The 17,350-nt window shown below is 38.7% G+C and overlaps 1 protein-coding gene across 3 annotated transcripts in view; it reads left to right on the top strand.

Annotated features, from left to right (window-relative positions):
• unc5db (unc-5 netrin receptor Db) overlaps positions 1-17,350 on the top strand; it is a 450,113-nt gene that overhangs the window by 333,367 nt on the left and 99,396 nt on the right. The window contains exons 8-9 of one of the 3 annotated variants that reach the window (XM_047381512.1): positions 5,579-5,611; positions 10,832-11,017. The exons of 1 other annotated variant lie outside the window; for it this stretch is intronic. In XM_047381512.1, the coding sequence (XP_047237468.1) occupies positions 5,579-5,611; positions 10,832-11,017 (219 nt within the window). The remainder of the gene's footprint in view (positions 1-5,578; positions 5,612-10,831; positions 11,018-17,350) is intronic. One more of the 3 variants, XM_047381513.1, reaches the window with a different exon arrangement.

Here is a 17,350-nt window from a genome sequence, read left to right as displayed (position 1 = left end):
GATTCTCTATGGGGTTCAGGTCAGGAGAGTTGGCAGGCCAATTGAGCACAGTGATACCATGGTCAGTAAACCATTTACCAGTGGTTTTGTCACTGTGAGCAGGTGCCAGGTCGTGCTGAAAAATGAAATCTTCATCTCCATAAAGCTGTTCAGCAGATGGAAGCATGAAGTGCTCCAAAATCTCCTGATAGCTAGCTGCATTGACCCTGCCCTTGATAAAACACAGTGGACCAACACCAGCAGCTGACACGGCACCCCAGACCATCACTGACTGTGGGTACTTGACACTGGACGTCTGGCATTTTGGCATTTCCTTCTCCCCAGTCTTCCTCCAGACTCTGGCACCTTGATTTCCGAATGACATGCAGAATTTGCTTTCATCCGAAAAAAGTACTTTGGACCACTGAACAACAGTCCAGTGCTGCTTCTCTGTAGCCCAGGACTGGGGAATGCGGCACCTGTAGCCCATTTCCTGCACACGCCTGTGCACGGTGGCTCTGGATGTTTCTACTCCAGACTCAGTCCACTGCTTCCGCAGGTCCCCCAAGGTCTGGAATCGGCCCTTCTCCACAATCTTCCTCAGGGTCTGGTCACCTCTTCTCGTTGTGCAGCGTTTTCTGCCACACTTTTTCCTTCCCACAGACTTCCCACTGAGGTGCCTTGATACAGCACTCTGGGAACAGCCTATTCATTCAGAAATTTCTTTCTGTGTCTTACCCTCTTGCTTGAGGGTGTCAATAGTGGCCTTCTGGACAGCAGTCAGGTCGGCAGTCTTACCCATGATTGGGGTTTTGAGTGATGAACCAGGCTGGGAGTTTTAAAGGCCTCAGGAATCTTTTGCAGGTGTTTAGAGTTAACTTGTTGATTCAGATGATTAGGTTCATAGCTCGTTTAGAGACCCTTTTAATGATATGCTAATTTTGTGAGATAGGAATTTTGGGTTTTCATGAGCTGTATGCCAAAATCATCCGTATTAAGACAATAAAAGACCTGAAATATTTCAGTTAGTGTGCAATGAATCTAAAATATATGAATGTTACATTTACATTATGACATTATGGAAAATAATGAACTTTATCACAATATGCTAATTTTTTGAGAAGGACCTGTATATATATATATATATATATATATATATATATATATATATATATTTCTTTTTTTTTTGTTTTCGCTTCAACATCTTAGATGATTTTGTGCAGACCCATCACATAAAATAAAATTTCAAAAACATTTAAATTACAGGTTGGAATGTAACAAAATAAGTAAAAGGCCAAGGGTATAAATATTTTCGTAAGACACTGTATGTGTTAGATTTTTAAATGATCCATTTAATAATCAAATCTATACTGGAACCTTGAAAAGCCTTTCAGTGCTTATTTAAAGAATATCTATATTAGGAGCAGAGGTGACATTACAGTGTGTGTGACAGAGAGCAGCTGATGTTACACAGCCCTGTAGTTAAACAAGATTTCAATATTATTACAAAACAATGACAACATTATTACAGTTTTGACATTTTGGCATTTTAAATTTTGGCATGATTTGTTCAGTTTGCATTACTAGGTGTAAACTTCAACATGATGTCGGATATTAAGGGCTGGTTTCTCACATGTTTTAGAGGTTTCCTTCTTCAGTAAACCTAAACAAGGGAAAATTTCTAAAGAATTTCAACATTTCCTAGTGACCGAACTAAACTATTAAAAATGTTGTGGCAACGTGAATGAGCAGTTCACATTCTTTCATACAAAATTCACTTTTCTTCCTAGAAGCTTTTTGCCGTTTTTCAGCGTCCTCTGACTCCCTTTGAAACACCTCACTGATAGTAAAGATAGCTAACTTTTATTCTTCTTCCCTCATTAACAGTTTCAGCACAGAAGAGTGTTTTGTCGGCTTAACGTCTGGTAACGTTTGGTTTTACCAATCTGAAAAAAAACATTCTTTTTTTCTTGATTCAAACCCGCTGATCAGCAGTTAGGACTGGTCAAGACGTAAAATCATTTGGTTTCAGTCAACAGCTGGACCCTTGGTGCATTTCTAGTTTTACCTTCAGGAGTTCATGCATCCATCATCCTAGGTGGATTTTCACAACAAATCAAATTTCCCTTTTTCGGGATTCATAATGCATTTGTTAGGGTTTGAAAACTTTTGCATTGTTTATCACTCATGTCAATTAATACCTAACAGTATTCTTTCATCAAATGTTTCTGAGTAGCATGTTATTGCTAAATCAGGTAGTCAGACCTCTGTGTTTTGTTTGCTTTCTGAATGTGACATCCATTCTGTTCATACTCTTCTAGAGAGTTCTTGAAAGATTTTTTTTTTAACCTCAATAATATCAGAGAGGCTTGTGAAAGAAAGAACTGATCAACAATGATGTTAGCCTAAACACTGCAATATCATCATTATCATCATCAACTTTATGTATAAAGCGCTTTAACACCAGCCACAGCTGAAACACAGTGCTGAATGTCAAAAGCAATAAAATAACAATAAGGGATAAAATAGGAAACTAAGCACATAATAATAAATTAAGAAACTGGTTACAAAACACAAAAAAATGCAAAAACAGATCAAAACATCACCAGTACAATATTAAGTAAAATCAGAACTTTGTTGGGTTGAAAGCCAGTGAGGAAGAGTACCTATTCAAATGAGTTATAAAAATGGGCAGTGAAGGGGCCTGTCGAATGTGCTTATATAGCTATTGCGGCCACCTTCCAGGTTTCCATTTGTAGTGTTAACCAAACACCTGCACCCACAACCTGCTGCAGGTTATTCAGAGCCCCAAGGACTAACAGTATTTACAAAAGTAATTATGTCATCTTTCAGTTCTAGGGTTTAAGTATAAAAGTGATCTGGTCCTTACCAAGTGCTAAGATTATGTTAATCTAGACACGTGTATAAAGGCATGCCATTTCACACTATCATCATTTACTTAAAAACCAGAATCGGAAAAGCTGTCTGTAAAAAACGAAGTACTCCTGATGATTCAACAGCTTATAGAACCATCTTTAGCAGCAACGACTTGGAATACTCATTTCCGTCTGACTTTATCATTCTAATGTTTGGGAGAAAGTTTGACCCACTGTTCTTTTCAACAATGTTTCAGTTCATTAAGGATTGCAGCAATTAATTTCTGCACATTTCTCTTAAGATCCCAATACAGCTAGGCCCGGTCTTTGACTGGGCCATTGGGACATCTTGATATCTTCATTTTCATCCATAATGTTGCACATTTTCCACTCTTTTGGGATGATTCTACTGTAGCATACATGGTACATATGATGGGATTTATCAAATGTTCCTTTTTGGACAAATTATTTTCCAGATCTCCCAACTGTTGGACAGAGAAGCAGTCTTCTGGTATCCATCTGTCCATCTTGTATATAATTCCCATCTTGTCACAAGGCCATTCAAATGTCTTTAAATCCCATCTTGCAACTTGCTGGACACTCTTATATATCCAGAAGCCTTCCTCGCTTTAATGGAAGCTGTCACTGTTTTTTGACTGGGAAAGAAATATTCCTACAGGTGGAATGTTCTTGACAATATTGAAGTTCATAAAGCTATTTGCAAAGAAATGAACTGCATCTGATAAATCAGTCAGTGTGATTTCTCCCTGATGACAAATGCATATCCAGAGATGATGCAGACAGACATTATATGGTTCTGAATTTTTTAGACTGGTTCAGCATGCAGATGATATGGCTTGTTGAAACATGTCACAGCAGCATAATTAATTCTGAAACTAAAATAAATTACTTCCTTTATTTAGCAATTTTAAATTTCAGGACTGGCAATGAGTGTATTGTAATGAAGTGGAGGAATATCTGCCCACATTTGTTTAAAGAATTTATTTAGCATCTTATTCAAATTTATGTTTACACTTTGACTAGACCACTCAAAAACCTTCTTTTTTGAGAAATTCAGAGGTAGACTCGCTTTAGATCACTGTTCTGCAGCAAATTATGCTTGAACTTTAGGTCAAAAACTGATGGCTGGAGAGCAGGCTATTCTTGGCGAATGGGAGATCCACCTTTATGCTCTTTTAGGTCAGCAGAGGTTTTGCCTTGGAACTTTCCCATGGGCTTCTATTTTGGCCAATGTCTTTCTTATTGCTGAACTATGAACTCTAACTTTAATTGAGGCAACTTGAGACTTGCAGTGCTTTAGATGATGTTCTGGAAGTAAAACATCTGAAAGAAGAAGAAACCTGTAATGGGCCATTAACTTTTTTAAGAGCACCATATTTAAATCTAACCTCAAAAGAACAAAAACACACCACTGATTTCACACCGACATTATCTATTAAACCAACATGTATCCATAATCAGAAAGCTCTGTGTGAAAAACTAAGTCCATCTAAACAGCATTAGTCTTTCCAGTACAACCCACTTATAAAGTCAGACTTAGCTACAGTTATCTACGTTCAATTAATCTAAATCATAATAATTCAGTTCATGTTAAATATAGCCCCAGTTCAATAAAAATGTCATAACAAGGACAAACAGGTCCAATTTATATGTAGAATCCACTCCGGTCCAGTTCAGGATTAGTCCAAATAAATCCAGTTAACTGCAGTACAATTCAATCATATAGTCAGATTCAGCTCCAATAACATGAAGTCCAGTTCAGTCTAAATTATAAAACAACACAAGTTCAATCATTTAATAACGATCTTCGCAGTCTTATCTATCTAAGGAACCCTAGGCAATTGCAGTGAGTCGTTAACATTGCATAATTCCTCCACGACAGTGGAGAGGAAAACCTGCCTTTTAACGGGATGAAACCACCCACAGAAACAGGCTCAGTATGAGCAGCAATCTGGCATAATTGGGGTGATATAGAAAATAAACCAAAGCACTGGTCCACAAGTACATTTTATGGGAAAGAAAAACAAAGACAACACAAACATTATAGCAGCAATAACTCCAATTGCTACATCTTGCTACACTCAGAGAAATTATAAAAAACCTAAAAACTACATCTCAGTCTATACAAGTCTCAGTTAGCAAAACTGTGAACATGTGAACTACAAGATGAGAACAAAGTACAGACATTTGGGCATAATGCACAGATATATAGATTTAGCTCATTTTAGAACTTTGTAAATACCAGATTATTTTTTGTTACATTCTGACAAATAAAATGCTAGAACTGAAAAGGATGCTCTCCTTTGCCATTCTGACCTAGTTGAAAAAGGTTCAAGCCCCACTAGTGGTGATATTTGTGGGTAACTGGGATTATGGTAGTAGATGACCTACCGCACAATTGTGTCATGTCACGATCTTAAATTAACCAAACTTGTTTCTTTTTTAGCTTTTTAACTCAACCAAGGAGATACTTATACCTTCCTATAAGAATTCCACCACCTTTACCGATGGTAATATGAGAACAGTAATGATGTCTTTCTGACCAGTTTCTGTATATTCTGTGTGAGCTCCATCAACAGAGGAGCTTCCTCCTACTGAAGGTTCTGGATTTGAGTCCTCACTTTTAGTCACTTCACAGAGGCTTGCACTTTAATCAGCACTTCCTCTCCTCTCTGTCTCATTCTATCTCTCTGTCTTTGCAGATCGAAAGCTTCTACATGATGTTAAACCTCAAAGTGAGTCTTCCTCCGTGGATTTCTTTTATCTTCCTCTCCCCTACACCACCTACCCCACACCTGCGATTTATATGTAATTTGCCCTGAAATCTGAGGGCAGGAGATTATTTAAATTCCAAGCGGGCAGAAATAGCAGAAGAGTGATGGTTATTTTGCACACTCCCAGCACACATGCTGGAAATAGAAACATCACGAATTACCACCATTTAGTTCACCTTGATCTGAGCAACTTCTGAATTAACCCAGCAAACACTCATTACACGTTCCTGTCATTATTCAGTGGCTGACTTTTAATGACAACCGTGACATCACAGCTGTGCTTCTACTTTGAGCCAGGAGATAGATTGGTTGTGACAAGTGAACATGTGTTGCGTTGTGGAGGATTAATGGGCTGTAATCATTGCAAACGAGCAAATTTGTCCAATTTACGGTGCTGTCCTGCCACTCCTGTGGCAGCTTTCAATCACGCGTTGGACTCAGCCCGGTTAAGTGATTGTCAGCCCCTACTGTAGCCTGAGTATTTCCATTAGCTTGCCAATTTAGTGTAAAAATCCTGCCTACTGCTGTGCTGGCAGGCTTGATACCAGGAAGTCCTCTGAATCAGTTTCATTTTCCCCTTTTCACTGCACACCAACATTTCACCACTGGCTCTAGCCTGCATGCACTCTGAATCCCATTCTTGTGAGAAAACACAGCCATTGGCAACAGATCAATAAGGAGCAAAGAAGCTCACTACTTTTTTGTTTGCAGCTTCAGTATTATGTAATAATAGTTTTCAAAAATATTTCTATCTCTTGAATTTTTTCACATTTTGTCACAAACCTCTATATACATTGTTGGTATATTACGTGAAAGACAAAAACAAAGCAGTGGACGATAACAAGTCCATTTTGCAGTTTGTATGAAGCAATGGATGGGACACAGAAAACATGTGGACAAAGATGAGACAAAAATGTTACTCACTATGTGAGGTCAACAACTAACCCTGCACACACCATCTATACAGTGAAACTCAGTAGGGGCAGCATCATGCTGTGGGAAAGCTTTTTTTCAGCATGGAAGCTGGTCAGAGTATATGGGAAGATAAATGGAGCTAAATACGGGAAAAACGTGGAAGAAAACTTCTTAAGTACCTTTAAACTAAAAGATCAATTTCTTTCCCTCCAACTTATTTATCTATAACTTTTTTATGAGCATTTCTACTGAAGAGTCCAGAGGAATGTTAACTCCTCTCACTGCAGCAGTATCAAGCAAAATCTCACTCAACTGCTCAGATTGGGAGAGAGACTCCTGAAGCAAAAACAAAAGCTGTGATTTTCACCCATACCCAGTGATAACCAATAATTCTGTCACAGCAACTATACTATATAACTTATATAGAGTTAAAACGACATTCATGGAATGGTGGAAGTGTTACAGATATGAAAGGAATTTTGCGAACTTCCATCTTCTTTCACTTTTGGAGCAACAGAATGGTGGAAAAGAGGAGATACATCTACCGTCAGTGTTGTAGTCATAAAGTGTGAAACTGAATTATAACCACTTCAAAGTCTGAGGAAGCTTGTAAATTCACAGTTTAATAAATAAACCCTGAAATACTCCACCCAAACATTCCAGGTAAATGAAAATTACCTTCAATGGCCTCTCTCTTACCCAGGTAAACTTTCTTACTGCGGTAAATGCAGTGGGTAGTAATGGTCTAAGAAACCACCCTGGTTTGTGGAAAATGGTTCATATACTGGAAAACAAAACTTTTAGAAGGTACAAAAGACTTGAGACTGAAGTGGTGGTTCACCCTCCAACAGAACAACAACCCTAAGCATAAAACCTGACCTTGTAGCTGTAATTGTATACTTGCAATACTTTGTGTTGTTTGTCACATAAAATCCCAGTAACATAGTTATTGGTTGTAGCATGCAAGATGTGAAAAAGTTCAATATTTTTTCAAGGCTCTGTATGTAACATGGTAGAGTAATGTCAGGCATGCTTGTTTGTTTCCATTTTGTATTTCTCAGTGTAGCTTTGAGAGGTAGGACACATGGTTGCTCAATCTTTCAATTCTTCTGGCTCTATTTCATACTAGAGCCAATGTATTGCATTGCTACTCTTGACAGTGTTTGCCCTAGAACATCTACATAATACCAGACTTGTCTCCAGCACCTAACTTGATGTCCTTTTCAATCTCTGTGGGTCTTTATTAATACAACAAAGACAATCTTTCATCTGTAAGACTTAGAAACACTTTCATCTTTTTTCTTGTTAGGGCATAACAGGTTTCTTCTAATGAAATAAATTACTGATTTCAAGTAATATAAGAACACTACATTTATTGCCATGACAAAAAAAGAAAACTAAAACTGTTTTTTTGGATTGCTGTGGAGGAGTTGCAGGCATTTATGTCTAAACAGTTTCACAGTAGGTCTGTCTTAAATGGATTGAGTTCTAGACTTTAACTGGGCCATTGAACACAGCAGCTCTTTTATTGTTCAGCCATTCTGTTGTAGATTTGCTACTGTGTTTGGGATCATTGACCTGCTGATCACCCTGTTTGTTCAAAGCTTTACCTGTCAGACAGGTAGCCTCACATTTAACTACATAATTCATTGGTTTACAGAGGGGTTCATGTTTGACTCAATGACTACAATGTGCTCAGGCAGTGGTTGCAAAACAAGCCCAAGTCATGACCCTTCCACCACTGTGGTATATAACTGGTATGAGGTTTGTGCTGATTTACTGTAAGCGACTTGGCTCAAACATGGGACGGTGCATTGTGGCCAAACATATCTGTTTTTGTCTCATTCGACCAAAACACATTGTTTATGATGTCTTGAGTTTTTTTCAGATGGAGCTTTGCAATTCTATGCAGCCATGTTCATTTTAGAGAGAAGAAATGTTTTCCAGGCACCTCATTACAACCGCACCTCCTCTGCCATTTGCTTCTTTCCTTCTTAACATTGTTTTAACACATACCTCCATGTTTCAGACCAACAAACTTCCAAACGTCCTGCTTTAAACGAGATGGTCACATTTCCTGAAGATTAATAAATCACTTGTATTTGAAAAGCAGCACACTGCAACATCCCCATCTAAATCCCAGAGATGCAGCAGGGGTGTACTTTGTTTTTCCCATGACCGTTTCTGTAGTAGTATGAAGTAGTATAATGTACTAGGATACTACTGGGTTTTATTTATGTCTGAAATTAGAATTCAGATCTAGGAATGATGCTACATCCAACTTCTCTGGGATTCAGTTTCCAGTTGGAGAACCAGTTGTTAATTTCAGTGACCAGGCTAAATATTATTAGCAATAAAAGCCAAAAGAAGTACATTTCTTTCCATTTCACTATGTCAAACAATAGAGATACATGTCCAAGTGCATGCACAGGCTAAAGTCAGCTGTGGTCATATGTCCAGCAGCTGAAGCTTGCGCTGAACTGGGTCATAAAAGAGAGCAATCATTTTATGCAAAACAATAGATTTACAATTTAGGCCAAGTCATGTCAAGAGCCAAACCTTACCAAAAATATTTAGGACAGGAGGGCATATACGAGTGCTTGCAAACGTTGATCTGAATTTTACTTAAATTTAATTTACTACTCGTAAAAGTGTTATGTAGTTCTCATTCTGTGAAGTCGGTTTAGTTTTTTTTTGTTTTTTTTATAAATAACAACATAGTGTAATAGTGTTTCCCTCTGAGGCCCTGTTGAAGACCAAAATTTCTTTTTTTTCTGATTTACATTTACAGGTCACTTTATTAGGTACACCTTGCTAGCACTCAGCTGCACCCTCATTTGTCTCTGCCTCAGTTCTTTGTGGCATATATTCAGCAAGATCTCGAAAACATTACTCTGAGATTTTGGTTCATATTAACATGATAGCATCAGTTGCTGCAAATGTGTCCCTCTTCATTGGTTTGAGATCTGATGACTATGGAAACCAATGGAGTACAGTGAAATCACTGTCCTGTTCAAAGAACTGGTTCAACACTATTTCAATTTTGTGACCTGGTGCATCCCTGCATGGATAAGCGGTTATGGACAATACAAACATGGATGGATCTGGTGTATTATCCTTCTGGCAGTTGCCATTAGAAAATGGGTTCACTGTGGTCATTAAGCGATGGACATGGTAATCAACAGTGCTAAGGTGGGATGTGGAATTTAAACAATACATTATTAGTACTATGGGGCTCGAAGATTATCAAAGAAATGTCCCGCCTTACCATTACACCACCACCTCCAGTCTGAACTGCTGAGGCAAAGCCAGACTGACCCTGTCTGTCTAAATTTTACCCTCAGTTTTCTGTTCTTAGCTGATCATTGGCTTTTTCTTTTGCAGCTGTAGTCCATCTGCTTAAAATTACAATCTTGGTTGTAATGAGTGGTTATTTGATCTAATGTTGCTTTCCTATGTCAAACCAGTGGGCCAATATTCCTCTGTCATCAATAAGGGATTTTGTCCATGTAACTGCTAGACACTGGATATTTTTTCTTGTTGGGGCAAGTTTCTGTAAGCATGGGCAATGGGTGTATTTGAAAATCTGCATACATCAGCAGCTTCTGCAATACCAAAAAACATGCCATCTTCAGTCAATCCGCATTCCGTCAGCATGTCTAGATACCTAAATGCTGCTTCGCTATTACTGTTTAAAAACAGACCAACAGGTGTACCTAAAAAAGTGGCCAGTAAATCTCGAGACCCTTGGAAATTCTGTATTTTTGTTTTTCTAGGACTCAAAATATCAAAATCAATGCAACAGATTAATATACATATATCCATGTGTTTCCATTCCACACAGATGATCTCTGTTATGTACAATAAATAATGCAACTCCCACCCACACTTCAGTTCAGGTGAGATCTGCTTCTGGCAGCTAACGTACACCACAGGCAGAGAAGATGGGTGTTTCCAGAGGTCACTTATGTTTTCTTTCCTCTGAGTCTACACTCCCAGATTTTTCTTTTGTTTTTAAACACGTACTTAACTTACCCTAAAGTCACATACAGTATTTTTCACAACTTGCATAAACACATAAACACACTTGTTTTCCTTTGACATAGCAACACAAACAAAAGAACATTAGGAAGAATTAAGTAAAGTAAGAATTAAGTTCAATAAAAATAATATAATGAATACACAAAATTTGTTTCAAATTGACCAAGTCACAATTTAAAAGTTTACTTTTATATGAGAGCTCCTTTTTGTTTTTGTGTCTTACAGATATGGAAAACTCCATTGACGTGGCTCTGTACTCAGGCCTTGCAGCAGGAATTGTTGCCGTGGTAATTCTCATTGTGGCCGCCATGTTGTACAGGAAAAACCACAGTGATTATGGCGTTGATGTCATTGACTCATCGGCTCTCACTGGAGGTTTCCAGTCTTTCAACTTCAAGGCCACCAGACAAGGTGAAGCTTCTTCTTATCTTTACTTCTCTGTTGATGTGTTGAAAAACAAATGGCTAAATGAAAATAAATGGACAATGTACATTACTTTTTCCATGATTTCACTGTTTAATTTGATTGCTGTCCATATTTAAGGATAAACTGGTCCCTTGTGGATGAAGGTTTAATGCCCTATGAATAAATAAGTGGGCAAAGAAATATTAACTGCAATCAGAATGTAGGCTGGGCTGCCATTAGGTGGAGTGGCTCCAAGCATTCAGCATATTGAGGTCCAATAATCTTCGTCAGAGCAGAAAGGGTGTCTACACAGCATAGCATGAGAATAGTTATGTAAGTTTTGGGCAAAGGATAACTACACTCACATACATTTCATAGTTTGGATGCTTATGTGAGGTTTACACCAACATTATGACCATCAACCTAAGAGTGCAATGGTCCCACTTTTGCTTTTGAACTAACCCATTGAGATATGCACTCCACTAGATCTCACAAGATTTCTGTCACCAACATTTTAGCTGAAAACGTTTTAAATCCTGTAAGTTTTGAGGTGGAGTCTCCATGGATCAGTCTTGTGTCACCTAGTACATCCCACTGATTCTTGATTAGATTGGGATCTGTGGAATTTGGAGGCCTGGACCAATTCTGTCTTGAAGCAGGGCACATTATCCTTGCTGAAAGAGGCCAAAGCCATCCGGGAAAATGTTTTCATAAAAAGGTCTGTCCTCCACGTACTTGGCCATCCACGTGATACAAAAGAAAACGTAATTTAGCAGATCAGATCACCTTGTTTCATTGCTCTGTGGCTCAGTACCCTCAATTCCCCATTGTTGGTGCTCCCAGCAATTGACAATGGTAAGCATGGGTACCCTGACTGTTCTTCAGCTATGCAACTCCAAACGCAACAATCTGTTATGCTGTTTGTATTTTAACACCTTCCTATCAGAAATAGTATTAACTTCTTTAGCAATTGGAGCCAGCTTTTTCTTCACCTATGTGTCGGTGAGCATTAGCCCATGAACCTGTTGCCTGTTCACCACTGTTCCTTCTTTGGGTGACATTTGATAGACACCGAACTCTAAACGCCACTGGAGCACCAGTTTTGGAGATGATCGGACCCAGTTGTCTAGCCTTCACTGAAAGACCATGAACATTTTTTTCCTAAAAACTATTTTCCTGTAACGTTCGTCTTGCCTGGCCATTTGTTTGTCCATAACAGGGCCATTATTATCAGGTTTAACCAATTGGAAACACTCAGCCTTCTATACCTTCACAACACTCCATCCAAACATTGATAGTAAATGAAAAAGCACTTCCTCCCTACCAGTGCAATTTTCTGGGGTAAATATATATCCTGTTAATTTTTCTTATGCTGTTAAATGCATTCGAAACATAAATGGGTAATAATGGCCCCAGCTACACTGGTAAAGGCTTCTATAGTGGAAATTAGTTTTAAGAATATACTTGAAATTGGGACAAAGGTTTACCTTCCCACAGGACAATGACCCACAACATGCAGATATAGCTGCAATGATTTATATCACAGCATATCCATGTGTTAGAATGCCCCACGTTACTCTGATTCTTGGTAAAACTCATATTGTGGAAACGGATTTTATCACTCATCTGTTACTGGCAATAATGTTATATCTGAAATTAATGATCCAAACATTTTCGGTAATGCCAAATAAATCCATGGTGAGTATCATATTGAGTGTGCTACAATATCAGATGCGTGGTGATGCTTGAAGGTTACTTGTCTAAGGCAGCTCATCTTGAAACCCATGACAGATACACAATAGTGTGAAAGGGCTGCAACCTCCCTATTTGTGTAAGATTTACACCTTAATAATCAGTGAAAGGACCTGTCCATCTACTTTGACAGACCTGGGGCCTCATGTATGAAAGAGTGTTCAGCTTTTATACTAAAAGTTGGCAATAGGGAGAAATTCTGAAACTTGAAACACAAAAACACTGAGGCACCAAAAAATTTAGATGTATGGAACCGTGCAAAGACATGTCACCGCACACATAGCCTTCATACATCCCAATTTGAACCGCCCAGTCCCCGCCCCTAAATATATATTTAAAGTAGTATAAATAACCGGAAGGAACCCACCACGTGTCCAAATAACAATGGCAATGGTGCTGTGGCAGTCAAAGAACTGAACCAGTTCCTTTGGGTGGAAAAACACTAAGAGAGACTGAGTCCACACACCATGAGGGATGTCTCTAGTGAATTACACCAAACCAACAACTTCTTGAATGACATCAGCAACTCAAAGCTAACTGAAAAATAAAAGGTTTGTGGTCTCGAACCAGTTTTTTTCTACAATGTCAAAAATAAACAGTGCCATCTAGCTGCTGCATGGAGCTCAATCATAGCTCAATGCTGATCCATATAATGATGTGAATATGCCTCTTATATTTGTATTAGGAAGACTGTCACCTGACACACTATGTGAAGTACTTCACAACCATTTAGGATGTCATATAAAAAGAACAAAAACTAAAGCCTGCTGGAGGTTTGTTCCCAACACAACTATTATAATTAGAATAATAATTATTATTATTATAGTATAAAGGAATCATGAGCTGAGGTGGCCATCATGTCATTGCATTAGTGAGACACATTTGCACAACACAAATAGGTTGCATATACATTGAATGTAAATACTTCTATTTACAAAAGCATAATGTAAGGATTATGATTCTTGATTAATTAATATTTATCAAAAATTTAAATTAAAAATCAGTCAGTCAGTCATTTTCTACCGCTTATTCCATAGTGGGTCACGGGGGAGCTGGTGCCTATCTCCAGCAGTCTATGGGCGAGAGGCGGGTTACACCCTGGACAGGTCGCCAGTCCATCGCAGGGCAACACACATACAACCATACACACACTCGTTCATACACCTAAGGGCAATTTAGAGTTACCAATTAACCTAACAGGCATGTCTTTGGACTGTGGGAGGAAGCCGGAGTACCCGGTGAGAACCCACGCATGCACGGTGAGAACATGCAAACTCCATGCAGAAAGACCCCTGGCTGGGAATCGAACCCAGGACCGTCTTGCTGCAAGGCAACAGTGCTACCAACTGCACCACCGTGCAGCCAATTAAAAATCATAATTCTGAAAAATAATTACTTAACCAAAAATCATTGCTTACGAAAAGAAATCGGAGATGCACTCTGGTGTTGTGATTATGCATTATTGCATGGAATAAACACAATCGCTTCTCTTTATATATGTGAACATTTATTGAAACCATATAGCCCTGACATAATTACTATTCTGGTCCAAAAACCTTCACCTATTATACAAAAAGAGTAAAATAACTAGGTACAAATGATAATAAAAGTAAATATATGTGCATTGAGTATCTATGCAGATCAAACCATCAGTTTTATGGACAAAATGTGCGATTTGGGTTAACTTGGAAAGTGAAGCCCTCCTTGGTGATCACCGAAAAAAAGGCTTCCTCCAACTTCTTCCATTAGTGATGTCCTACAGCTGAGCCAAAGCTGCAATCTTTTTAAAATTACACGCAATTTATGGACTAAAAAGCTATTTATGGACAAGTGTGATTGTCTACTGCTTCTTCACCTTATGAATCATAAAACCTGCTGATAATCTGCTGATAAGACAGTTTTCTTTTTCAGTGAGAATTATTTTGATGATTTTCATGAATTATATGCTTCTCAGCTCAAAGACCAATGAGCATTTCCATCTACAGGTGACATGAACAAAGGAAGTTTCACAGTTTACATCCAACTGAGGTTGTTTCCATAATTTTCTGAGGTGTTACATTATTGTACAAGGCTAAATGTGATTCAGTTTCATCAATCTGGTTTAAACCATAAAAGCTCGAACACATGAAGAAACATCAGGTTTGATGCTCCATGAATTAAATAAACTGAACTGTCATATTTTTGTGTATTTAGAGGAAGTTTAGTTCTCTGTAGTTTGTTACTGCTGATTGAAAAAGTTTGCGTGGCCTGTGCACATTTTCATGGCAGCTCAAAAATTTGCGTGGATTACGGAACAGTTTCACGCAACTTTCATTTTTGTTGTGCGTAAAACATTCTGTCGCAAGGTTTTTGTGCGTAAGCACTCTTCGTACAGGAGCCCCCTGCACTGTTATTTTGCAGCAGGAGATAATTCATGTCTAATAGACACCAGCAACTCTCAGCCCACCTCCCTCCAGATGGCACATTCGGCTGTCAGTCGACCAATCTTCTACATCAGATTACAGCAGCCTAAGCCACTGATGGATAAATGGGTGGGGGGTATGGGACAGTGAGCATTAATTAAATCTTTTTTGGCCCATCAATAACTTCTGTAGCCTGGGTGACTGTGACTCTCTCAGCCAGCCATTCTACAGGTTTTCATATAACATACCCTGACACTTCTGGGTTACTGCAAGTGATAGCCATTGTGGCGATCCATCCAGTTAAAGTCCCCACCAAGCCCCCCTTTCCAGCTTCCTAAGGGCTTGAGAGTTGATCATGGACCCCTTTCCTCTACCTCAAACACTCTTTGTTATGAGACTGGAAAGATGTGCAGAATGCGACATTCAGCAGGTCATCAATCTTATTTAAATAGGCCAGCTCTCTTTGCAGCCTGCCTGCCGTGCCCTCCACCGGACACAATCCCTCCTTTCCATTTAGCAGCCAGGTCGAGACTCCCTGAGAAATGTGGAGCACTGCCTTCCTCTTTTCTCTTCTTATTGTACAACAGCCCCAGTTTGTCTTCAAAGTACTTTTTTTTTTAGATTAGTATACTTAATTTTGAGCACCATTAAAAAATTCCCTTTCTTTTAATAAACACTGTAGGAAATTAAACACCTCCGAGTGGAAAATGGCTTTCCACGTCTGTGTTTGATTGGATATTTTAGTGACTTTAAGCACAACAAAAGAAAAAAACAAAAACATATGTCAGGAATGGTGACTTAGGAGTGGACCCCACGATGCAGTCAGGCAGAAAGCAGCATAGTGTTGAGTAAAAAATGGTGAGTAAAAAATAATTTAAAAAAGAATAAACTCATATAAGCAGGTGATAACAGAGGCAGGCATTAAAACATGGGCAGGTCTGGCAAACAGACAAGGACTTGGACAGGCTTGGCATGACCACAGTGTAGATTTCCATGGAAAATGAACAGAACAGCAGTGTATATAAAGGACATGGCACAGGAGAAACACAGGAGACTGATTGACATGGTGCAGGTGGACTGAATGAAGCTGATTACAACCTTTGGCAGAAGTAAAACATGGCTGGAACTAAACAGGAATACAAGGACACAATCAAACCTAAGAAACATCTTAAAGATATAACAGAACACAAACTAAAATGCACCATGAACAGAATACAAGAACCATGACAAACTAAGCCTAAGGAAAGACCTAAAGCACCATCTGGAAAACATAATGATCAGAAGCAAGATCCAAAACACAACTTGGAGAACCTAATCAGAATCAGAGAAAAACCCAGTGCAGTGTTTCTGCACAGTGCCCGCTACCGAACAAGATGGGTAGCTCGGTCAGCAGGGAGCTGAGGAAGAACAGCTGCTGACGTCACTCTGCTGCGCCCGCCGCTCGGAATGCTTTTTTGTTTTCGAGTTCTGGGCAGTACTTTGCGGGCAGACCACGAAAATGAAAAAGCAATGTCTGCTTTGTTTTCTTTTTGATTATGGCATAAAATGTGCAGTCGTGAAGAAGAAAATGCAAATAGGATGATTGATTACTAATTTTATTTATGGGTCAAATAATGCAGCCACATTCTTAAAATGAAAAAGCATTTCTGGAAATGCTTTTTTATTTTCAAATTTCACATTTCAAATTGAATTTTGGTATCTATTTGCTGGGGTACATTTTGAAAAATAAATCTCAAATGTCTTTTTCATTTTAATTAAGTGAAAGAATGAGCAGTCTTGAAGAAGAAAATTAAAATGTAAATAGGATTATTAATTACTAATTTCATTTATGAGTCAGACAATGCAGCCACATTCTTAAAATGAAAAAGCATTTCTGAAAATGCTTTTTCATTTGAAATATGGTAATGATTTGCTTCCATATATCTGAGGCTGACAAACATTGTGCACTCCTCAGCCTTTATAAAAAGCTTGTGCCTAACCTGGTGCTTCCTCAGATGAGAAGTTTTCCCGCCGCTGGCCTTGCACTTCGCGTCACAAATATTGCAGCGAGCGTAATCTGCACCGCATTTTGAAAAGTGGAGCCATACTTTCGAGCGCTTTCTATCAGCCATGCTTGCTTTCTTGACCATAGCAGCGGCTACTGAGGTCATTACGCCCTTGTGCTTTTAATGCTGTGTTCATGTCC

Source organism: Girardinichthys multiradiatus, chromosome 12 (assembly GCF_021462225.1).
Source record: "Girardinichthys multiradiatus isolate DD_20200921_A chromosome 12, DD_fGirMul_XY1, whole genome shotgun sequence".
In the NCBI taxonomy this organism is placed as follows: domain Eukaryota; kingdom Metazoa; phylum Chordata; class Actinopteri; order Cyprinodontiformes; family Goodeidae; genus Girardinichthys; species Girardinichthys multiradiatus.
The sequence above is the reverse complement of the archived record's forward strand: the minus strand, read 5'-3'. Positions and strand labels throughout refer to the sequence as shown.